At 41.0% G+C, this 24,985-nt stretch overlaps 3 protein-coding genes and 1 long non-coding RNA gene across 5 annotated transcripts in view; 2 read left to right on the plus strand and 2 right to left on the minus strand.

The window, feature by feature from the left end:
• The window catches only part of polg2 (polymerase (DNA directed), gamma 2, accessory subunit), a 68,026-nt gene extending 65,024 nt beyond the window's left edge, over positions 1–3,002 (minus strand). The window contains exons 1-3 of one of the 2 annotated variants that reach the window (XM_043715038.1): positions 2,945–3,002; positions 1,806–1,946; positions 777–1,356 (exon numbers count right to left, since the gene is read on the minus strand). In XM_043715038.1, the coding sequence (XP_043570973.1) occupies positions 777–1,296 (520 nt within the window). In that variant the 5' untranslated portion in view covers positions 1,297–1,356; positions 1,806–1,946; positions 2,945–3,002. The remainder of the gene's footprint in view (positions 1–776; positions 1,357–1,805; positions 1,947–2,944) is intronic. The other variant, XM_043715039.1, reaches the window with a different exon arrangement.
• A 46-nt stretch (positions 3,003–3,048) lies between these two features.
• On the plus strand, positions 3,049–4,148 carry LOC122562265. Its single transcript, XR_006315270.1, has 2 exons — positions 3,049–3,217; positions 3,608–4,148. It is a non-coding gene; the product is annotated as an uncharacterized LOC122562265 (long non-coding RNA).
• Positions 4,149–11,381: 7,233 nt separating this feature from the next.
• Positions 11,382–22,898, minus strand: ddx5 (DEAD (Asp-Glu-Ala-Asp) box helicase 5). Its single transcript, XM_043715041.1, has 13 exons — positions 22,717–22,898; positions 21,991–22,162; positions 20,698–20,794; positions 18,606–18,739; positions 17,755–17,820; positions 17,518–17,659; positions 17,272–17,432; positions 16,842–17,014; positions 14,956–15,066; positions 14,495–14,556; positions 14,348–14,407; positions 12,829–13,053; positions 11,382–12,268 (listed from the first exon to the last, which is right to left on the minus strand). The coding sequence occupies exons 1-13, from the start codon at positions 22,758–22,760 to the stop codon at positions 11,754–11,756; spliced, it is 1,962 nt and encodes a 653-aa protein (XP_043570976.1). The 5' UTR covers positions 22,761–22,898; the 3' UTR covers positions 11,382–11,753.
• A 478-nt stretch (positions 22,899–23,376) lies between these two features.
• The window catches only part of LOC122562267 (centrosomal protein of 95 kDa-like), a 60,783-nt gene continuing 59,174 nt past the window's right edge, over positions 23,377–24,985 (plus strand). The window contains exon 1 of the mRNA XM_043715040.1: positions 23,377–23,595. Coding sequence (XP_043570975.1) covers positions 23,574–23,595 — 22 coding nt within the window. The 5' untranslated portion in view covers positions 23,377–23,573. The remainder of the gene's footprint in view (positions 23,596–24,985) is intronic.

Genomic DNA, 24,985 nt, shown 5'->3' on the forward strand with positions numbered 1-24,985 from the left:
AGTCTCTAAAGAAGGAGGCCATCTGGTGTATTCTGTGGTGGAAGTGGTCCTCCTGGAAGCAGATACGGCAGAGGTGGAGGAATTGGGAATACGGGATGGTATTTTTGCAGGAGGTGGGGTGGGAGTAGGTGTAATCCAGGTAGCTGTGGGAGTCGGTGGATGTGTAAAAAAATGTCAGTGTCAAGTCGGTCATCATTAATGGAGATGTAGGGAGAAGTTGAATAGGCTAGGGCTGTTTTCCCTGGAGCGTCAGTGGCTGAGGGGTGACCTTATAGAAGTTTATAAAATCATGAGGGACTTGGATAGGATAAATATACAAAGCCTTTTCCCTTGGGTAGGGGAGTCCAGAACTAGAGGGCATAGGTTTAGGGTGAGAGGGGAAAGATATAAAAGAGACCTAAGGGGCTTTGCTGAGCTGGAAGTTTGGAACTGGGGTGAACTTTTTCCACACAGAGGGTGGTACGTGTTTGGAATGAGCTGCCAGAGGAAGTGGTGGAGGCTGGTACAATTGCAACATTTAAAAGGCATCTGGATGGGTACATGAATAGGAAAGGTTTGGAGGCATATGGGCCAGGTGCTGGCTGGTGGGACTAGACTGGGTTGGGATATCTGGTTGGCATGGACGAGTTGGCCCGAAGAGTCTGTGTTTGTTCTGTACATCTCTATGACTCTATACCGTCTCACTAAATCCTAAAGAATTGAAATAAGGTATGACATGGAATGAGAGAGGTTAAAAAAAAAAGTTCAGAATACAAAAAATAAAGTTGCTATTGTACCTTTCAGGAGATTAGGACGTAGTATAGTGCTCTCCTTCAATACATTATCTAGTAAAGCAACGATTTCTTCTTTCGTCACGTCTTTGTTGCCTGATGGAACTTGCAATGCTGGAGTCTCTATCAGCCTTAGGGATCTGTTATCTGAACTCTGGCAGTCCACTAATTTATGAGGTGTTGCCACTCCAAATACTTGCTCTCTAGACAATACCATTGAGTCCCACCATTCAGTAGCCAAGTTCTTGTTCAATTCCATTCCCAAATGTCCATAATTGTACCAACCATTGGTAAGAGCATCTTGTGTAATTATATCTCCAGTTATAAAATGCCTACTTTGGCAAAGTTCAATCACTGCTTCAGTAAATCCAGAAAGGTCAGTACATTTATTGTACTTTCTTGACAATAGGAAAAGGCCAAATATTTGCCAATGTTGTTGAAGCATCTGACTGGAGACCAGCTTTTTCTTTAGGAAAGACTGAAAAGGAAATTTCATAATCATTGATCCCATGATAGTGAGATTCATCTATCAGGATTCATAAGGGTAAAATTATTGGAATGATCTGAAGTCATCATCACAAAACATCTGCAAGAAAACAAAACATGTAAATATAAAGAAAAAGTATCCATAGCAAGAAATATGTTTTCACCTTTTCAAAACTTTTACTCAAGTTCAAAAATTTCAAAACTATAGGTTCATACACTTATTGTGATAATTAAATTGTTCAGATGAGTTCAGATTAAGGACTCATGAACTGTTAAGTATTTTGTAACCCATCTGTTAAGATCCCAATGATTATATTTACTGCAGTACACCATTACTAAGGTTAATTACATTTGTACTTTGCATTGAATAAAGTAAACTCAACCTAAAGGACCTAGGATAGCTTGCGTGACAGGAAACATCCAGGGTTCCCACCCAATCACTACATCAATCATGTTGGAAATTATCCATTTGGTTTTCATGTGAGGAAGAAATCAAGTGATTGTCATACATTTTCAAGCGATACGTAGCCTTTTCAACAAAGCACTTACAAAAGTGAAGTACAGCTACACATTAGGAACTCTGCTTTCTCCCCCACAGATGCTGAGTTTCACCAGCAATTTCTGCTTTCACTTCAGTATTTGCAGGATTCAGTGGGGAGCCTTGCATCCATTTATTTTGGCATCCGCAGACTATTTTAGAAAACACACGAGGAACAAAAACAGATTTTGGATGAGGATTAAGAGGAGTCCCTCCTATCATCCTTTCTGCCATCAAACTTTTCCTTCTACCAGTTATCTTACTACCCACTCCCTGTTTACCACCCCTTCACGACCAGTCCCTCTCCAACTCTATCTTCAGTCACTTCTTCATACCCTATCCACCCCAGAAACACACACACCCCCTCTCCTCTTCCACATCCCCATAGCTCCTCCTACCCAACTACATACCCTTTTCCGTCCATGCCTCCACTCCCACCCCACACATACCTCTAACCCAAAAGTTCGTACCTCCCTCCCCTCACCTCCAACCCTTCCCTATCACCTCCAGACCCCACCCACCTCCATGGGCAACACAGTGGCTCAGTGGTTAGCACTGCTGCCTCACAGTGCCAGAGACCTGGGTTCAATTCCCACCTCAGGCAACCGTCTGTGTGGAGTTTGCACATTCTCCCCCTGTCTACGTGGGTTTCCACCGGGTGCTCGGCTTTCCTCCCACAGTCCAAAGATTGGCCATGGGAAATCGCCTGTAGTGTTAGGTGAAGTGGTAAATGTAGGGAATGGGTCTGGGTGGGTTGCTCTTCGGCGGGTCAGTGTGGACTTGTTGGGCCGAAGGGCCTGTTTCCACACTGTAAGTAATCTAATCTCGCTCCACTTTTAGTTATTATCGCTTCCAGCACCGGCTTCTCAGACTCTTTCTTCAATACCCATTTATCTTCAGTCTCCATTACACCCTCATTCCTGAGTGTTGCCTGATCTTCAGCAGGAGACCCCAGTACACAATATCTCACATTCAGACACAATTCTTGGCGGTATAAAACTCTACGGGCAAAGTTAAAATAAATTCAGCATTCAAGCTGATAATAACTTAGCATCCTTCAATCTGGTTTAGAGGAAATCACGTACAAAGTAAGAGTTGTTTGAACTCCCAAATGACACCGTACCCATGGCTGAACAGACGGTTAAACTACCTGTTTGAATCCTGCTCGCGCGACCTCGAAGAAGGCCACGACCTTATAATGACGCAACTTCCTGGATACCACAGGGATGTCGTGCCTATTCGGCGCGTGCGTGGTTGTTCGAGCATAGCACGCCTACCCTTTGCTCTTGGACTCGGGCTGTTTCGGCCATATTGGCAAAGGAACAATTATGTCGACGGTCGTCGCCACCCAGAGACTTAAATTTCAGTATAGGTCCAATTTAATGTCAGTATTATCCAGATAAGAAGGAAAATTTGGATTGTTGTGAGTAAATATAACGTTGATTCTTGTTAAAGGGCTTGCCATGTTTTGTTGTAAAACACAACCATGAACTGCGGATGCTAGAGATCTAAAACAAAACAAATTGCTGGAGAAACTCAGCAGGTCTGTGGGGGGAAAACAGAGTTAACACCTCGAGAGCTGTGATTAAGACTCATCGGACGCATACAGCAAAGATACAGCCCTTCAATCCACCATGTCAATGCCGATCATTTACCTACTAAACCCGAAGGTCCACAGACTATTATGCTTTGGCACTTTTAGATAGTCATCCAGTACTGCTTAATGTTGCAAGATTACCTGCCTTCTCCACACTCTCAGGCAGTACGTTCCATATAACTACCATTGAAATGTTAATCTGTTTTTTCTGTACAGATGCTACCAGAATTGCTGAGTTTCGCCAGCAACGTCTATTTCTGCTGATTTTTGTTTGCTGAGATAAAAAATAATGATAAAATTGCTGCAATCTTCCTGGATCATCTGTCTGCTTTCTCATCAGAGAGGGATGACTGGAGGTGGTTTAAAGCGTGCCATAGACAAGGGAAAAATTGAAAAGGAAAGTCCTTCATGGTAGCTTCATCTGGTGTGGAAGTTGAATGCTTAATGTTGGCATTGTCATGCATCAGGAACCAACTGTCTAGTCAAGTGAACTGAACAATATATAATGTGATAATAACAGAAATCTGGCTTAAAGAAGGACATATTCCTGGTGGCATTTGAGAATTTTTATGTCATTGAGCGGAATCGATTTGGGTACTGAGCGAAGACGACTATGGTGAAATGTATGGCAGAATCAGACAAGGTCCAACATCAAGATCATCTGGCTCCATCTTTTATGCTTTTCACAAACAATATTCTTGCTAGTCAGCAGTGAGATGCCAATGGTTTAACACTGGATAAATGCAATGATAACAAACTCATCTCATTAATATTCTGCCTCCCTTCTTATCAAACTCACCACAGATGCTAGACATTGGGAAAACATGAGTGGGAAACCAGAGTGCATACGTGGTAGATTCAGTTTGCGGCTTGCTCCAAACAACCTCAACGTTGCTTACAACAAAACTGAGGCCAAGTGTACGATCAATGGCAGCAGGTGCACACACCCCACAATCACAACCATCCCGGCACCTCTGCCATGTGAATTCTGTAGGCACAGGCTTGCATTCCAGTCAATAGCAGCAATATAATGGGGACATTTTGTGCATGGAGACAGGCACCTAGCTGGTTGGGAAAGCAAGATAAGTGTAAGTGGATGTAGATGCTTTGGGTGGGGACATAGGGATTGTGAAACCAAAGGTGTTAACAGGATGAACTACTAGGAAGGCATTGTGAATGCTTGAGGACCAACTAGTATGTTCAAGCTGAGGCTGAAAGCCATTGTCAGCAGAGCGCTCATTATTGCCTTCTATTGTGATATAAATCCAAAGTGTGCAATGGGGAAGAAAATGGCAGCAAGTTCCCTTGGAATGGGCAAGACAACTTATTCAACTTGTGTTTGGGTGGGAGTGGGATGATGCAGCCATAAAAGGGATTAAAGGGGAACATAGGGTCACAGGCTCATGCATTGTACAGCTCACAGGCACACAGTCAGCCTACTCCCTGGGCATACTACAGAATTGACCTTCTGTATGTTGCACCTCCCTGGCATGTGCCACTGTTAAACATCTGTTTGACAATTAAACTTTGCGCACAGAGGAAGGTGAACATTAGGAATGTTGAATGTTGAACGAGGGGGGACAAAGGTATATTATAACCCAGTGGTATGCGTATGTATTATTCTGGCCTCCAGATGGTGCAGCAAGCTGTTATTGCTGACACTCATCCATAAAGCCGTGTCTGTGACCATGAAATGGCACTAGATGGTGTGAAGATGTGGAGAGCTCTTACATAGAGATGTGGAGCTGGGCGGGGGGAGCCTACTCAGCAGTGGAATCCATTAGCCCAGGAAGATTGGTGGAGCAACCCAGAGCGCTTGTGTCTGTCTGAGGCAGATATTCTAAGGTTCTGCTTGTCAGAGGCAAGTTAATCTTCCCTCAGCTTGAACTTCCAAAGGTTGGAAGGGCACAGGCAGGGTGGAGGCGGAGAGCCTGGCCAATCTGTAGTATCCTGCTTAAAGAGGGCCTTTGTGTGATTCCATCTTCAGCTGACTGTCTCTAGGCACTTTTTCCTTGTGGGACAGAAATTGAGGGTGAGAGGTATCATGGGGATTGATAATTAATAAGGCATGTTTGATAAGATGGGACAGGAGAACTTGCTTGCTTCTCGTCAAAAACCCCTCAAAAAACTTTGTATTCATCCCAGTATGTTTTCAGTTCAATGGAGAGGGCATTGCTGGAATCCGCTCTGGAGAACGTGTTGAGTCAGCTGTTTGTTATATTATAATGTTTAGGTTGCTTTTGAAAAGAATAAAATACATTGAGAGAAGGCCTACTACAAAAGGAGGGAGAACAAATGTGGTCCAGATAATTTGCAATCATTTGATACATATTGGGTGGAATACACAATTAAGACCCAAGCTAAATATAGAATGCCTTTGGTGGCTGCAGGAGTGTGCTGGGGATATCATGCCCAAAAGTAATATTTTATTTTTTTAAATATTTGCATTTTTATTTTAGTAAGTTTCTGTTAACATTTATTTTTGTTGATGCAACGCTCCACCATTGTTGTTTAAGCCATTATTATTTTGTTGTATTAAGTCGTGAGACATGGGTGTTGCTGGCTGGTCAGCATTTATTGCCTGTCCCTCGCTGCCATTGAGAAGGTGGTGGTGAGCTGCCTCCTTGAAACACTGCAATCCATATACTGGAGGTAGACACACTGTGCCATTAGGGAGGGAATTCCAAGATTTCGACCCAGTGACATGAAAGAATGATGATACATTTCTAAGTCAGGATGGTGAATGGCTTGGAGGATATCATGCAGATGATGGTGTTTCCATGTATCTGATGCCTTTGTCCTTCTAAATGTAAGTGGTCATGGGTCTAGAAGGTGTTGTCTCAGAATCTTTGGTGAGTTTTTGCTGTGTCTCGTGTAGATATTACACACTGCTGATACTGAGTGTCAGTAGTGGAGGGAGTGGATGCTTGTAGGTGTGATGTGGGCTGCTTTGTCTTGAATGGTGTCAAGCTTCTTGAATGTTGTCAGAGCTGCATCCATCCAGTCAAGTGGGGACTATTCCATCAAACTAGTTGACCACCATTATTCACAATTGGATGGGCTGCAGATCTAATCTGTAGATTAAGTCACTTACTCCAGTCTATCACATACTGCACCTGTTGATTAGCATGCATGTAGTCCTGTGTTGTAGCATTACCAAATTGACATCAATTTTTTTTAGGTTTGTCTTGTGCTTCTCCTTACACTCTTCATTGGACCAGGATTGATTTCTTCCTGTTAGTGGTAATAGTTATGAAATTACAGATTGTACTGACTACAATTCTGCTCCTGCTGATAGCCAACAGTGTTTTATGTATGTTCAGCACAAGGGTTCCTTGCTCATGTTTCACCTGATGTCATAGAGACATGAGTCAATATTGAGGACTCCTGACAGCAACTGCCTCCCAATTATACACCAATGTGCAATCACCTCTGTCTTGATCATGGGACAAGACATACGCAGCAATGGTGATGACAGTATCTGGGATGTTCTTTGTAAGGTATGATTCCTTGAGGACTACTGTGTCAGGCTGGTCTATGAGACTAGCCTATGGGACAGCTCTCCAAAATTTGGCACAAGTCACCCCATTTGGGGGACTTTGCTGGGTTAGCAGAGCTAGGTTTGCCATTGTTATTTCTGGCACCTACATCATGCTGGGCTCTCATCCAGTTTAATGTAGACTTCATAGCATATCTGAGATAACCAAATAACCGCTAAGGTGGAATCTGAGATAATACAATGCTGTGGGTGTGGAGTCATGTCGGCCAGATTAGGTTAGGAATGCAAATTTCTGACAATTGATGAGTGTTTCATAGTCACTCTTTTAATTCCAGATTTATTGATTAGATTTAAATTACACCTGCAGTCGTGGTAAAATTTGAACCAGTATTCCCAGGGCGTCAACCGGGGCCTCTGGATTACTAGTCCACAAATGTTAGCATTATGCCATGATCTTCAGTAATATGGCATCTCTAGGCATAATAATAAGAGGGCAATAAAAGAATTTTGGGGGAATAAAAGAGAATTGTTGTACAGAGATGGGCACAGCTGAAGCACAAAATGAGGACTTCACATCTGAAGATGTTGCTGAATTAATAGTGAAAACAAAGAATGCTTAGACACAGCTAGCATTGAAATTGCTTAAGAGCAGGTGTTAGATAGTTTGGCCATACTTAAAAGTTGATAAATGTCTATGACTAAATAAGACGCGTCCAAGGATACTTTTCTTAAAAGTTTGTTCATGGGATTTGGGAATTTCTGGCTACGTCAGCATTTATTGGCAATCCTATTTGTCTAAGGAGTCAATCATACTGCAGTAGGTCTGGAGTCACATGAAGGCCAGATCAGGTAAGGATGGTAAATTTCCTTTGCTAAAGAATATTTGTGATCCAGATGTGATTTTACAACGATCGGCAATGGCTATAATTGCCATTAGGATGGATTCTTAATTTTTGTCTTTTTAAAATCAGATTTCACCTGGGAACTTTGTAAGTAAACTTCGATTAGTAGTCTAGTGACGTTAAAACTGTGCTACCATCTCTTCTGAGGGAACAAAGGATAGAAGTCTCAAAGATCATAAGAACTAGCAGCAAGGGCAAACAATTCAGTCCCTCGAGCCAGCTCTGCCATTCAACAAAATCGTGGCTCTTCTCAGCTCGATCTCAACTCCACTTTCCTGCCTACTCTGCATACCTTTCAACCTGTCACTAATTAAAAATCTGTCAATCTCCTTAAATTTGCTCAATGTCTCAGCAAGCATCGCACTCTGGGTAGTGAATTCCACAGCTTCAAACCTTTGAGAGAAATAATTTCTTGGTATGTTTTAAACCTGCTGCCCCTTATCCTAAAACAATAACTTCTTGTTTTCGATTGCCCCACAAGAGGAAACATCCTCTCTATGTCTATTTTGACAATCCCCTTTTGCATTTTATATACCTCAATTAAATCTTCTCTCATTCTTCCAAAATACAGAGAGTAAAGGTTGTGAAGCTGTGTAAGCTGCTCAATCTCTTTTAAGACAAATCCCTCATCTCTGGAATCAATCTAGTGAACCTCCTCTGAACTGCCTCCAATGAAACTACATCCCTCCTCAAGTAAGGATCCAAACCAATGTACAGTACCCCAGATGCAGTCTCATTAATGTTTTGTACAGTTGCAGCAACACTTCCCTACTTTTTCTTCTATTCCTTTAGCAGTAAATGCTAAATTTCCATTTGCAAATGCAATTTTCAAAGAAAACAGCTGTAGTCTTTGACACTCCTTGCATACATAGGTGGTCTCAGAGGTCAGGAGAGTTGTAAATGTTACACCTTGGTTCAAAGAAAGAGTATTAGAATGAGTCCAGCAGCTACAAGCCAGCTAGTTTAACCTTAGTGGTGAGAAAGCTGTTAGAAATAATCACCTGGAACAGCATCGAAAATAAGAAGAATCATTGGCACCGATCCCAACAATAAAATGTTCCTGAACTCAATGACAAGAAGAGATTTCTGTCTTTCAATCATCCTGGTGACTTTTAAAAAAAAGGTCTTGGGTTCTGAAATGTGGTTTCATGTGTGATGGACAAAATAGCCTATTATTTCAATTAATTGCACTAAATATTATTAATGGCCCATGAGTTGCATTATATGGTTTATCTGGACTTTCAGAAGGCTTTGACAAAGTTCCACGTTGTCTTTTAAAATTAAAGTACATGCGATTGGGGCTAGTATATCAAGATGACTAGAAAACTGGCTGGAAGTTAGGAAACGAAGAATAGGAATAAACTGGGTTTCATCTGAATATCAGGCAGCAACTAGAAGGGTACTGCAGGAATCAATGCTAGGACACCAGCTGTACATAATATATATTAATGATTTAGGAAACTAAATGTAATATGTCCAACTTTGCAGATGACAAAACTGAATGGGTGACCTGTGAGGATGGAGGAGAAAGTGAGGTCTGCAGATGTTGAAGATCAGAGCTGAAAATGTGTTGCTGGAACAGCGCAGGTCAGGCAGCATCCAGGGAACAGGAGAATCGATGTTTCGGACATAAGCCCTTCTTCAGGACCTGTGAGGATGCAAAGATTGATTTGCAGTGTAACTTGGACAAGCTGAGTGGGCAAATGTAGCATAATGTGATATCATCCAGTTTGGTAGCAACAAGATGACAGATTATCTGAATAGCTGTAAATTAGGATAGGGGAATGTGCAATAAGACTTGGGTGTTCTTGTACACCAGTTGCTGAAGGTGTGCATATAGGTACAGTAGGAGTTAAAGGTGGCAAATGGTATGTTGGACTTAAAAGCAAAAGGATTGGAGTACAGGCGTAGAATCCCCTTTTGCATTTTATATACCTCAATTCAATCTGCTCTCATTCTTCCAAATTATAAAGTATAGACCTAAAACTGCTTACTTCAGTTATGCACAACCTTGGTGACAACACCTGGAATATTGTGTGCAGTTTTGATTTTTATCTGAGAAAGGGCTGACATGCTAAGGCTGCATTGGTTAGGACCACATTCACGAGTTCAGAAGAATGGAGGGGGAAATTCTCATTTAAAACCTGTAAAAATTCTAATAGGACTAAGCAGGTTAGATGGACAGAGATGAAGAGAAATGTCTTTGCTCAGAGTGGTGAGCTTGTAGAAGTTGCTATATAGCAAAAGGTCAAAATTTTGCAAGACTAAGGAGTTGGATTTAGCACTTGGCTAAAAGGGATCAAAGGATATTGGGGAAAAGAAAGAGTACAGGATACTCAGTTGGTCAGCCATGATCATAATGAATGCTGGAGCAGGACTGAATGGACTTCTATCAAATTTAATTTGTAAACAGTGGCTCTCTTGCAAAATAATATCTGACCCCAAGACTCTTAAGAGTGCAACTTAAATGCCAAATATCTGAACATAGCTTGTAACTTTGAGATTGCCCTGCAAGCCCACTTCAAGAAGACTGAACACAGGAGAGACAGGTACTGAAATACTCAAACTGTAGACAAGTACTAAAAGTGGTATAATAAGTAGAGCAAAGTTAAAATGGTGTGGAACTCCAGCATTCCAATTCTAGCAAACTTCCACCTTTTTAAAAAGACTTCTAAAATAGGGCAGAGAAGAAACCAAGTGGCACCAGTATCTTTTGACTAGAATGTGGGACAGGGAGCCATTCAAGAGAAGGGGAAGAAAGTCAGAAATAGTATGGTCAGGGGAGAGAGAGATACAAAGGCTGTGTTGCTGGCCTGGTGCCTTGGTTCAAGATATCTCATTTGGACTGCAGAGGAACTTGGAGTGGAAGGGGAAGATCTATTTGAGGTCCACATTAGGTATGAATAATATATAAAGAGGAAGGAGGTTCTGCAAGGGAATATGAACAGCTAGAGCCTAAATTAGAAAACAGAACCAGAAAGTTAGCAATCTTTAGATTATTACCTGAGCCATGAGTAAATCAGCACATGGTCGACAAAACTGAAGAGGTAAATGCACGGCTCGAAGATTGGCATGAGAGAAATGGGTTTGAATTCATTGGACATTGGCACGAGTACTGGGAAATTAGGAAGCTATTCCAATGGGACTAGCTTCACCTGAATCATGCTGGGACCAGAATCCTGGCAAATCACATTACTCAGGCTGTGGATAGTGTTTTAAACTAGTGTGGGGACTGGTTCACTTACATGGAAAAAGCTGAAGGGTCTGGGAAGCCTCAGCAGAAGTCTTTAAAATATCCAGAACAAACAACAGGACAGAAGGGCCTGTTTCCACAGTGGAGGGAATCTAAATCTAAAATCAATCTGGATTTAGTCCAACAGGTTTATTTGAAAACACATGCTTTGAGCATTGCCCCTTCATCTGGTGAATTTTCACATCACTATAATCTGGTGTCATCCAACTTCTGGCAGGATTAGATAATACATGAACATTACTTTGTCCTGGATGAGTAGTTGGTACCTCAGTTTGTGGTTAATAAACCACAAACTAAAAAAAAAGTGTATTATTCATGCTCACTTATAGACCAAGGAATTTTTTGAACTTTTATTTAAAATGACACATTGGCAGTTACATACATACAGAACTCCAAGACTTTCAAACTTCCTTATTGGAAGGACATGCATCTTTACATATGCTGTGGTACTTTATGCATAAGTTAAACTTGTATAATATTAATCTGCCATTCTATTAGAAAAACCATGAACAAAAATTTCCAAGGAATGTAAAGTAATAAAAAAATTAAATAGTGGGGAAAGTGCACCAATTCTACTGCTGCACTGCAGTCTTTCCTGGAATATCAATGGTATTAATATTAAAGAACTTTATCATCCTCTCAAACAAAAAAAAAAGGTACAGTACAAGTCAAAAGAGAATGAAAAAACTCAACATTTAGATCAATACATTATTTTTGCAGCCCTGCATAAGCAAGAGGCATAGGGTAACCAGTCTGCGCCTGGAAACCCATTCCCATCAAAGGCAGGGGTGGATACTGATACTGAGCACCCACAGATGGCTGTTGACCAATGCCATTGCTCTGCATGGCATTTGGACCAGAATGATTCCCTCCAAATTGCTGGACTTTGCCACCAACAGCCTTGAAACCATTTTGACTTTGACTGCCAAATGAACCTGCCCCCTGGTTCACAGATCCTGGATAACTGGAGGAATTTCCAAACCGAGATATACTTCCAAAGCTGTTCGTTGAGCCAAATTTTCCAGAACCAAAGGCATTTTGTCCAGCTGAGGTATAACTTTGAGAGTTAAAACCATTTTCCCTGCCTCCAGGTCCATATACCCTGTCCATGCTCTCCCGGTTTCTAAAACCATTATAACCCCCACTCCTGTTGGAACTAGAGAATCTGTCTCTTCTGTCATCACGGCGATCATCTTTATATCCACCCCTACCTCTGGAACGACCTGTTTAAAACAGAATGAGTACAATTACCAACACTTCAGATTTTCAAACTCAGCATGAATTGTTTGTATAAATTTGCATCACTCTCCAAATGACCCCACAGGCTGTATCAGATTGTTTAACTATAGCATTCAACAGAGCCTTAAATTCCCATTTTCATAAGCCATTATTTCAAGTTGCAAATCAGGTCTAGTTATCTGCACAAATCTTCCAATCCCAACATTTACAAAAAGCCTTTTCAGGCACACCTCCACAACAGGTGGACATGAACCTGGGGCTACTGGCTTTGAAATAGGGACACTGCACCACAAGAGTCTTGCTTTCCACTGTTCCCCACACCTTCCCCTCTTCTGCTCCCCCCACACCTCATCTTACCTCTGTTGGTAAATCACATCTAATTTCTACTCTGGCTTAACATCCATTAACGTAACCCTGCTCAAAAGATTATTGGAAAGCAGAAACTGTTTATCAATAGCATTACATAAAGCCAAATGGTTACTAAAAATCCTAAAGTAGCTTACCACAAGTTTTACTTCACTGAAAAAAAAACAGGTATACCTACCTGATCCTCTGTCTTCGACCATCTGAATTAGCTTTGGGTTGATAGCCTGATTCGCTTCACGAAGCACAGAGATAAGGTCATTTGCTTGCTTTATGTTGCCAGGAGTAAAGAACGTGTAAGCGGTGCCAGTTTTGGAACTGCGGGCAGTTCGCCCAATGCGGTGAATATAGTCTTCAGAGGAGTTAGGGTAGTCATAATTGATGACAAATTTCACATCTTCAACATCTGTAAAGTGTTGCAGTGTTGCAAAACCAGGTGCAAATTATGCACACCACAACAGTCAGATCAAAAACAGGAGTTAGCAATTGAGCAACCAGCAGCAGCATCATGACTGTAAAGCAAGTGTTAAAAACAACCCTTAGTTCAAATCCTGTGGGAATACTACTGTGGGAAGAGAAACCAATGCACACTCCCCTTAAAACAAAAACACAACCCAAAATCTGAGAGAGATACTTTGAGATCTTACCATTGGGAGTATGCATTCACTAGTCCATTCCCAAGTCAGCGAACTCCCCACATGTTATCAAGTGACATCCGGATGCTTCTACACAGTTGGGGCCACTTTGTACATTGTTGCCTCTTCATGTGCCATTCAGGACCTTAGAACAGTCAGGCAAGGTCCTTCCTACACATTCATGAGAAGCTCAGGATTCAGGCCACACTGCACGTCTTGCCAAGACCAAAATAGACTACAATTAAACAGAGCCCAATGGACATCTATACCCCCAAAATCTCCCTACTCAGGTTTTCCTTTTGACATCTTGTCTAGGCAAGCACTTCTAAGAAGCCAGTGTTCACTTGAGAAAATGTCTCTGTTTGGCAGGTCCTGACATGACTAATATGTACTAGGTGAGGGAGGAACTTCAAAAAGATGAGGGCATTACACTGCTAGATTAGTGTTATCTAAGCTGGGATCCACCAATCTTTCACTACCTTGTGCCAGTACTCACCAATTTCTGAAAGAGGATCTTACTGATATTAATGCTGCTCTCTCCAAAAAAATATAAACATGAAGCATTGAACAAAGTTTAACAGTTAGACACTTGTTCAGCACACTGCTATTTGGGCAAGCTCACTACAACTTGTTGAAAAAAAAAGTTACAAATTTAGGCAAGGGGAGAATGAAACTAGGGCACAAATAGGGAATAATAAAAGTAAACAAAAGGAACAAAAGATTTAACAAAAAAAGTGGCAAGTGCTTCAAGTCATCCGGGTGAGAACAGGATTTTAGGGTGGCGGGTTAATGTTGACCATTCCGCCTTTTGAAGATTACTGGCACACAATTCTCTCTGCTCAGCATCTCTGTACTCGACTGGGTAGCTGCCAGCCGATCACATCGATTAGTCCTCCTTCCCCCTCTCGAGTCCTCGAACTGTCATGCCTAGGCCCTGCCACAAAGACTGCACCTTTACACAACTTAGAAAAAAAACGCAAAGAAATGTTAAAGAAAGCAATGATATACTTTCTTTAAATTTTTGAATAAAGTGAGGAAAAAACAAATTGAATTGGCATTACTAACCTAAACCTCTAGATGCAACATCTGTGGCAATAAGGATTGGTGCTTTGCCTGACCGAAACTCTATTGGGAACAAATTTAAAAAATTGTTAAGACAACAAGTGTCTGGAAATTAAAAGAGAACAAGTTACAAATTGGGACTCCACTTACCATTTAGAACCCAGTCACGCTCTGGCTGACTCTTGTCACCATGAATGCACATTGCTGGCCATCTACAAGAAATTAAAACATGCACAGAACATTTATGTAAATGAGAATTAACAAAGCTCAACATTCTTCAAATGGAGTGTTCAAATCCACCACGACTGCAAACAGCTACCATCACTAATCAGTTAAAGTGCATAAGAATAGATAAAGCCAGCAAAAAGTCATTTAAGAGTTGTTTTAAAAGCGTAAAAAAAAACGAGAAAAATACATGATACAACAGGAAAGGAGGGGTAGAGCAGGGACCAGTTCATTAGTTTGAAGCTGTTGAACTGTTTTGCATCTGTGATTCCTCATATTTCCATTTTATGTCAAACTTTGTCAAAAAGAGTAAAACTAGCTAAAGTTACTGATTATCTTGCAAGGACTATTTAAGCAGTATGACAACATTTAACCAGGCTACTCACCCATCTCTCCTCATTCGCCGTGTAAGCTCATCACATCTCCGTTTGGTCTCTACAAAAATGATAGTTTTGTTTTCTTTTTCACTCATTATCTCCTCCATCAACCTTAGCAGCCTAGAAAAAAAAAAGTAGAAGCAATAACCACTTAAATTAGTGAGATTTAGACAAAGATATATAAAAAAAGACAATAGCCATGTAGGTTATATGGTCCTATAACATGAGGAAGGGTTGGTCAGAAAAAAGTGCTGCTTTGAACAAGGTGAGAAGTTTGTAAGTGTTGATCTTCAGAAGGATTTGTACATATTCATGGCACAGTGTCCATGGACAGCAAATCAGAGATAAAACACAAGTTGGTCTTCAGACATCTATTGCAGCTCCCTTGCAATAAAATAGCCTTATGACAACAATTGTAGAGGGCTACAGTGACACCACAACCAGAGTGCAGTTTTGTCTCCACGTTTAAGAATTGCATTTGGTAAAGCAAATCTTAGCAGGACTTATACACTTAATGGTAAGCTCCTAGGGAGTGTTGCTGAACAAAGAGACCTTGGAGTGCAGGTTCATAGCTCCTGGAAAGTGGAGTCACAGGTAGATAGGATAGTGAAGGCGGCGTTTGGTATGCTTTCCTTTATTGGTCAGAGTATTCAGTACAGGAGTTGGGAGGTCATGTTGCGGCTGTACAGGACATTGGTTAGGCCACTGTTGGAATATTGCGTGCAATTCTGGTCTCCTTCCTATCGGAAAGATGTTGTGAAACTTGAAAGGGTTCAGAAAAGATTTAAAGATGTTGCCAGGGTTGGAGGATCTGAGCTATAGAGAGAGGCTGAACAGGTAGGGGCTGTTTTCCCTGAAGCGTCAGAGGCTGAGGGGTGACTTTATAGAGGTTTATAAAAATGAGGGGCCTGGATAGGGTAAATAGGCAAAGTCTTTTCCCTGGGATTGGAGAGTCCAGAACTAGAGGGCATAGGTTTAGGGTGAGAGGGGAAAGATATATAAAAAAAAAGACCTATGGGGCAACTTTTTCATGCAGTGGGTGATACGTGTATGGAATGAGCTGCCAGAGGATATGGTGGAGGCTGGTACAATTGCAACATTTGAGAGGTATTTGGATGGGTATATGAATAGGAAGGGATTGGAGGGATATGGACCAGGAGCTGGCAGGTGGGACTAGATTAGGTTGGGATATCTGGTCGGCATGGACGGGTTGGACCGAAGGGTCTGTTTCCATGCAGTACATCTCTATGACTCTAATTAGATGTATTGGAGACTGTGGAGTTAGGGTATGCCAAGATGTATACCTACGAATGAGTGTGGTGCTGTGTAAATTAGGTTGTTCAGATATGTACAGTAGTACTATTCTACGGTAGAGGACAATTCTCAATGCAAATATTCTAGCATAGCACCGAGGGATAGATCACAAACCCAACTAACAAAGTTATGGAGTAGGCCACCTGAGCGTTTCAGGATAATGGCTGATATGATTCAGAGCAGAGCAATGGACAAATTCATTGCCTTGTAAGTTTTTCTAATGAGCTGGTAAGAACAGGTGCAAAAAAATGTTAACCTTGCTTTGAAGCCAGGTTAGTTGGTAATTATTTGACGTTATCAAAAAAGGTCACTTGAAAGCAATTACATGATACACTAGAAGGAAAATCCAGTAATGCCTTAAATCAGGAGCTGCGTCCCCAAGGGTGCCCTTTCCTTGAATTTTGAGGTCATGGTTTCCTAAAGCACCTGGGTGGCTGTTCAAAGGTAAGCAATGCTCCAAATTCCTACACATTTGCCAATACACATCTTCGACATCCTCATACAATCTTAAGGGCTACAACACAGAGATTTATGTCATCCTGACGGTCACGAATCCAAAACATTTTCTAAAGCTCACTTACTTATCATCTTTCTCAACTTCTTGGCACACATCAATAATCTGCAGGATGTTGTGATTAGCACTAAGTTCTAAAGCGCCAATATTAATCTGAACATATTCCTTCAAGAAATCTTCAGCCAACTGTCGAACTTCTTTGGGCCAAGTTGCGCTCCACATCAAGGTCTGTCTGTCAGGCTTTAGGAGGAAAGAAAATAATTAAGTCCACAAAAAAAAAAGCAGTAACAGAAATTCAGCTATACTAGCAGATTCTCAATATCAAAAAAGTTTTTCTGAAGTGAACTTGCTCTATAGTGACACTCTTGGTCAACAATGAAAGTGCAATAGATATTTATTGCTCATGTATTCAGGGCCATTTTAAAGCTAATCTGTCAGACATTTTAAAATTATTTGCAAAGTTATCTAAGTGGGGGTGTTAAGGAAAAGTCACTTACCCTGATTTGCTCAACAATTTTCCTGATCTGTGGTTCAAAACCCATATCAAGCATGCGATCAGCCTCATCCAATACCAGATATGTACATCTCCTTAGATTTGTTTTACCAGCTTCCAGAAAGTCAATCAATCTACCAGGTGTTGCAATACAGATTTCCACACCTATAGCACAGATGTTATTCCAAATCAATGTTTGACTGATAATGGAGAAGTGTAGTTTATAATATTAAAATCAAAGCAAATATACCTCGTTCAAGGTCCCGAATCTGCGGACCCTTTGGTGCACCTCCATAAATACATGTTGATTTTAGACGGGATGCTCTTCCATAATCATGTGCCACATGCTGTACTTGCTGAGCTAGTTCTCTGGTTGGCGCCAGGACCAAACACTAAAGAAAAAGCAAGTTTTTAAATTTTAGCTTTTGATTATATTTCCCAGCAATCCTTGTAATACAAGAAATACACTTGAAATTCAAGAACTTACTATGGGACCATCTCCACGTTCCAGGAAAGGTTGATGATTTATGTGGACAATGGCAGGCAGCAAATACTACAAAAGAAATTACAATTGGCAGGATTCAATATTATACTGAGTCAGTGTGTTCAGCAATATAATTAACTAATAACTGGTTAGTCAGGGTAAAAGTAGTTACGCAAGACATTCTCAGCCATCCCCTTCTAGTTTTCGATGGGTACTAGAACCAGAGACTCAGAATAAAGAGGCTGGTCAATTTTAGGAAGACTACATTGGAGGCTCAGTCATTAACTGTTCAAATTGAAAAACAAATTTCTACATATTGAAAACCATGAATGCAAGGGTGCAAAATGGTTGAGTGTTGAATTCCACAGATATGCAATTTGCAACCTAAGTTACTGTACCTGACAAAAAAGTTAGAAAATAAAACTTCTACTTAACAAGAGACATTGCACGAGAAGCCACTAACTATTTAAGATTGGATTTCAGGTCCTGGCCAATTCTGTATCCTGCCAGTGGATAATCAGTGTCTTTAAAAAAGATTCTATCACATGGTATTACTTTGTGAGCACACTATGATGAGACTGGCTGTTGCATTTTCTACACTTCACACATACTTTGGTTGTAAAAGGAGACATGTAGTCATTATACAAGTTACAAAGCTTCCTCATTAGTACACTATGACCCTTAAAACAATGAGAATAGATCAAGTAATCTGACACATAAAACATTGACCAGCATTCTGAGAACGCTTGTTTTTAAGAGACAAGGGAGGAGAACAGAGGGATGTGGGACATGTTAAATACTAGACTTGAAGAAATCAAAAACACAAGTTGACAGGGCACAAAAGTATTACTTACAGCTAATGTTTTACCAGATCCAGTCTGGGCAATTCCAACCATATCTTTGCCACTAAGTGCAACAGGCCAACCTTGAGCTTGAATAGCAGTTGGTTCTGTGAAATTCTGCTGCATGAGAACATCCAAAACATAGGCTATAGAAGCAGAAAAAAAAAATTTAAAATGTAAAACATGTTAACTAACCCTAGTAAAAAAATGTTTCCACTTTGCCATTAACAGTAAATTTTCTATTGGCTCTAAAGAACAGAAAAGATCTTCAAATACTAATCGTTGTCCAAGTTACTTAGTTGACAGGACAGATGTGAACATTGAGCTGTTCTCATTGTCCTTTGGAACTGAACTGTGACGATGACATAACTTATTAGCTAGTTTCAGGCAACTCAGAAGTTCTGGTACAGCTTAGTGTTTCCGGTCCTCCTGCCATTCCCTACATTACTCCAATATACATAGTAAAGTTGTCAGTTTTCTTAACCGTCTTGGTGAGCTGGCTTGCATTCTCAATATCCTGATATTCAAGTGAATCAGAAAAATTTCCAAGAGAATGATCACAACAGATTAAGAAAACCAATATACCATGCCCCAGAAATTTCTCAATCAGCCACGACAGTCATTCCTTACTAGAGTTCAGTGCTGCAAGCAACTCAACTTGAGGAATTCACAATCAGCCTGAATCACATCTAATAGCATTTTGTATAAAAGGCACAATATAAAGTAGAATACAGGAAGGAAATGACAGGCCCACTAACAGAAATATTTGTGTCATCTATAAAAAGGTGAAGTATCAGAGCATGGGGGGTGGCTAATAGTGTCATTGTTTAAGATGGGTTAGGGATAGTCAGCATGATTTTATGCAAGGAAAAAAAAAAGTGCATCGCAAACTACAGACTAGTAAGTTTGAAGTGACACCAAAATTGGTGGTATTATGGAAAGTGAAAGACTATCCAAGATTATAAAGAGACCTTAAATCAATTGGGTCAAGGAGTGGCAGATAGAATTTAATCCAGATAAACTGGAGGTATTGCTAACTGGTAAAAATAAACAGGAATTATACATCCGGGGCAGTGTTGTAGAAGACCTAGGGGTTCAGATACATAGTTCCTTGAAATTTGATTCACATGTAGCCAGGTGGTCAAGGCGGCATTTAGCATGCTTGCCATCATTGCTTAGACCTTTGAGTTAGGAATTCACATTGGAATCATACTGGACATTGAGGCCTCATCTGAACAGTTCTGGCCACCCTGTTAAAGAAAGGATAATTCTGAACTCTGCAGTTTCACACACAAAAGGGGTCAGGAATGGAAGATTTGGAGATGTAAAAATAGGCTGGAAAGGTTGGGACTTCATTTCCCTCTCCCCACAAACCTAGGATGGGGAGTAGGCATATTTTTAAAAGAGAAAAATTAAATAATTTTTGAAAAACAATGATGAATTGCTAGAGGAAATGGTGAATGTAGGTACAGTTACAATATTTAAAAGACATTTGGATAACATTTGAATGATCCTTTGTCACATACACGAGTATAGTATAAACTTTCACTATACTCGTTGAGTGTATGTGACAATAAAGGCTCAATTATCCAAATGCCTTTTAGATGTTGTAACTGTACCTACATCCATTTCCTCTAGCAATTCATTCCACATACAAACCAATCTTGTTTTTTTCCCCCAAAAAGGTTGCCCCTCATGTCCTTTGGAAAAGTTCTTCTCACTTTAAAATATGCCTCTGCTAACCTCTAGGATCCAGTGAAATAAGTCACAGCCTTTTCAATTTTATATTTCAAACCTTCCATTCCTGGTAAATCTTCTGAAGTCTCCCCATTTTAATAACTGAGCAAGTTAATGAATAGGGAAGATTGAAGGATATGGACCATGCACAGTCAGGTAGACTAGTTTAGTTTGGGAACATGGTCAGCATGGACTGGTTGGACTGAAGTGTGTTTCCCTGCTGTACAACTCTTGATGTTATAACAACCAGAGTACAACTTTACCTCAAAAAAAGTAGTTTCATTGCAATCAGGTCACTTGTAATAAAAAGTTAAAAATTGAAATGTACAGTCATAGGTGCTCTAGTGCACTTTTATTCCATACTTACTTGGAAAACTTGCTTCAACAAAGTTGAAAACTGGTTTAGGGCAACCAAGTCCTTTTACTGTGATTTCTTTGCTTCTTCTATATTGTTCAATTTCTTGCTGCAATAATAAACAATAGTATCAGATCAAATTTAAAATTAAATTAACATTCATCTACCTAACCTCAACCCAATTACAGGAGTGTTCCAAGCTGCCATAAAAACAGGCAGCACGGTGGCAGTGGTTAGCACTGCTGCCTCACAGTGACAGAGATCTGGGTCCAATTCCCGACTCAGGCACCTGACTGTGGAGTTTGCACATTCTCCCCGTGTCTGCGTGGGTTTTCTCCAGGTGCTCCGGTTTCCTCCCACACTCCAAAGATGTGCAGGTCAGGTGAATTGGCTATGCTAAATTGCCCGTAGTGTTAGGTAAAAGGGGTAAATGAAGGGTAATGGGTGGGTTGCGATTCAGCGGGTCGGTGTGGACTTGTTGGGCCGAAGGGCCTGTTTCCACACTAAGTAATCTAATCTAAAAAAAAACAAACCAAGATAACTAGTGGCTGGCAGTCAAACAAAAACAAACTGCGTGAAAAAAAACTTCAGATTGGTCTGAAGGAGGGTCACTGGGGCCAAAATATTATTTCTCTCCATAAATGCTGCCAGACCTGCAGAGTTTTTCCAGTAATTAGTTTCTGTTTCTAATTGGTCATCCGTTGTGATATAGCCCCCATAGTATCAATTCACAGCTTAAAATACATAATCAGTTACATATCTACAATGGGAAAACTGAAAACTTGATAGGCATAAAAGCTTACTTTCTCAGATGTACTAATCAGTCCAAGTTTAACTTATTGAAACAAGTACAAGAACCATCAGCACTGAGTAATACTTCCTCATTTAAAAATGAAAGATAAATGTCTATAATTCTCCCTTGCCTGTTAGATTATATGTCCACCAGGGGGATGCCAAACATTAGCTAAGAATAAACTGCACCTACTGTTATCTGTTCAGCAGTCATAAATATTTCAGTGGGTGGGGAAAGATGGCCCTTTCGTGACTAATAAGAATGAATCATCGGCCCACTTAAGAATAACCCATCAGCTACAACCGTCATCCCAACATCCTCTACCACCTTTGCCAAGTCAAACTTCGTTTCCTTTATTGTCTCCCTGAAAGGAAAGTGAACTTTCAAATGAAAGAGCTGCCATTTTTTTCGGGGACTAACACTATTTAATTTTCGACTATATCTCACCACACATGCAATATACAGAGGTTTAGGAATAGAGGAGAAAAAGAGAGAATGCCAGCCAGTCCTACCACAGGTCGGTTCATCACATCTACGTGCTCGACGTAGAAGTTCTTCTCGAATTTGGGCAGCTCGTCCAGGTCCCATTTTCTTTTCCTCAGCTTCTCCCCCGGCTGCCCGAATTTCCTACCGGGAGGAGGCGCGTTCCTGCTACCGCCGAAGCGAGGGCCACCCGAACCGAATCTGGAATATTGATTTTGGAAGGGGTTAACAAAAAAAAAACTTACGTTTTCTTAAATAAGGAAAAGCGACCGTAGACGGCCGATGTGTTTTTTTTAAGAAATAAAGCCTCTAGACATAGAGGACTCCGTAAGCTCTTCACTAGATATCTTTAACACCCACCGATCGACTTTGCACCCACCCCACCATCACCACCATAAAACAGCATCTCCCGGCCATTTTAGATATAGTACAAGGAAGAAACCTGCAACACGAGGTCAAGTGGAACATCGAAATATAGGGATAAACAACAGACCCCGGCAAGACAAATAAATGGAAAGTTGGACGAATATTTAAATGACTTGAGCCCCCCTCCCCAAAGAAAATCTCAATTTCCTCTACGAATTCTTTTTGGTAAAATTACGGTCCACAGGCCAGCTAGGATTTTGTTCAATCGGACCGCGTGGCACCAGCTTCTTCTCAGCCTCCAGAACGGAACCGGCTTCTTTTTTTAAAAAAAAATCTGAAGCTTAACAAGAATCGAACATGCATTTTTCGAAAGAAAATTACAAACTCACCCGCCACGCTCCCGACTGCGATCACCTCTATCGTAACCAGGCATCACGAAAAAGCGGCGAAGAAGGCAGCAACCGAGATACTTGACGCTCGATGTGGAGCTGAGCTGGTGAAGGGGCGAAAAGAAGGAAGCCGGCTGGAACCTGAAGCTAAAATGCCGGTTCCTTGTCCGCCTTTAGTCAAAGCCGGCAAAGGGAGAGCCCGGAACTTATTCCGCATATTCCTCCGCAATTCAAATCCACGTAGCTGCTCCTCGACCCAAATACCTCCAAACCCCTTTGCCACTTCCCTCACCCTTATCCCACTAATAAGGAATCAAATTGTCCCAGACTTCCGGCGGCGGGGTGTGTTTTTTAAAACCAAACTTCATCGCCCCATCTTCGATTTGACAGGGTCTACTTTGCCTCGCGGATGGTTACGAATGATCGAAGAGGGGGAGCTCTTTCTTCCCCATGGCGACTGCGTGACGTCAATCAAACGGTAACGAAGGAGCGGCGCAAACATGAAGGACGATGATTAAATAATAATTATTCACACGCTCGCTGTTTCTGAACGAGGTGGGGGAAACATGTATTCGTGATTTTTTAAAAAAACTTTAAAAACAAAAAGACGGGTGTTGGAGGGCGGTGCTTGGAGCTGTGACATAGTTCCGTGGGTGGGCGGTTGGTGATGTCATGGACGGAGCCAATGGGCGGCTGGAGACGGTTTAAATGTACGAGTGTCCAGGGGATATGGTAGCGAGCTGACAACAAACTGATTAAATATAACTTTGACTAGCTTAAGCTATTGGTGATTCTTCCTTGGTAATCATTATACATCTCTTCGAAGGAGGGAGAGTTTCTGTTCCGTATCGCTGGAGATGGAGGCTCAGGACGAGAGAGGTCGGTCGCTGTCGATTCGCCTTCAGTTGTAGGCCAGCAGCCGCGCTGACAACTTTCCCAACAAACTTTCCTAGTGTTTCGATTTTAATGAAGTCTACTGCAATGCCTTTTACCTGTCATCGTACTTATTTTGTGTGAAATGATTGAGTTATGTCAACCAAGAAATCACTTCGTTTCTACCTCCATAGTCATGTTTTTAGCTATAGTCTACCCCTCCATTAGGAAAGGCCTTCGTTTAATATACTATAATATAAAATATTTGTGTGGTGGTCATTTTTATATCAAATTTGAGCTTCTTCACCTAGCCCACAGTGTCAAGGTAACCCGGAACTTGTTTAGAGGCGCCTGTTATCTGTTAACATAATGATCGGGGAGGTTGCCTTCGAACGTATTATTAATTAAAACTGAAGCTACTGGCGAAACTCCGGTCTGGTAGCACTTCGAGTCCAATGACTCTTATGCTATTAGTTAATGCGATTGCTAGTCCGATACAAAATTGCAATTTGTTGCGTCTTATTCTTCAAGCGATGTTTTCTCTCAGTTCCCGCAAAGTCTCTTGTCTCAGCCTGACCCCGCATTTTTAATGCGTTTACTATGATTCGTGTAATGTCCGAAACAACTTATTACTTTGAGAGGGTTGAAGCCATTAGTCGTCATAAAATGGAATCTATTGGTTTTACTCCCTCTTCCCTTCGCCTAAAGTGAATGAAGTATTGCGTCTTCCGGGTTGATTTGTGGCGCAGCATGTTCTACCTAAGCTCAGTTTCCAATGATTCTTTCAAATGCTTCCATTACTGTTCCATCCCTGCGACTTTCTTACTGACCCTGGTTATGTCTAATAGGGGCAAAGGTACTTCTTTTAGTTATCTATAATGGACCTCCAAATTATTTTCTTTCTATATGTTGTAACAAATTGCCATTATGTCCTCTTGTGAAATATTGAACCTGAGAATGCTGGTATTATCCAGACCTGCTTTAATAGATAATTGTCAGTATTAGTTTATATTTTGTTTAAAAAAAAAAGTCTGTTTAAATAGTGTTCCTATAAATTTGTTTGATCAGATGGTAAGGAATTTCTGTAGAATAAAGTGACTTTGGAGTGCTTGTAGCTCTTTTGAAGGTGGATGGGTATGTAAGCGTGATGAAAAAGGCACATGGGACACTTGTATAATCTATGCTTTGATTGATAAAGACAAGAAGGCAAGTCAAGTTGGAGTTGTTTAGAACTTTTGAGATCACAGCTGGTGTTCTGATTACCAATTACAGGAAGGAGTGCAGAGGAGACTTACCAGGATGCCCCCTAGGGTGGAAAATTTGAGGTGTAGGTGCTGGAATTAAGTTATACCCAAAAGATCAACTTCTCCACCACCTGATGCTGCCTGGCTTGCTG

The sequence above is a fragment of the Chiloscyllium plagiosum genome, chromosome 24 (assembly GCF_004010195.1).
Source record: "Chiloscyllium plagiosum isolate BGI_BamShark_2017 chromosome 24, ASM401019v2, whole genome shotgun sequence".
NCBI classification, from domain to species: Eukaryota; Metazoa; Chordata; class Chondrichthyes; order Orectolobiformes; family Hemiscylliidae; genus Chiloscyllium; species Chiloscyllium plagiosum.

Excerpts from the sequence above, each read along its gene's own strand:
- ddx5 (XM_043715041.1), bottom strand. The coding sequence starts at position 22,760 with ATGCCTGGTTACGATAGAGGTGATCGCAGTCGGGAGCGTGGCGG. Across the intron at positions 17,660-17,754 it reads AACGTGGAGATGGTCCCATA|TGTTTGGTCCTGGCGCCAAC; the intron begins GTAAGTTCTTGA and ends CTTTTTCTTTAG. Across the intron at positions 17,433-17,517 it reads GATTCGGGACCTTGAACGAG|GTGTGGAAATCTGTATTGCA; the intron begins GTATATTTGCTT and ends TCTGTGCTATAG.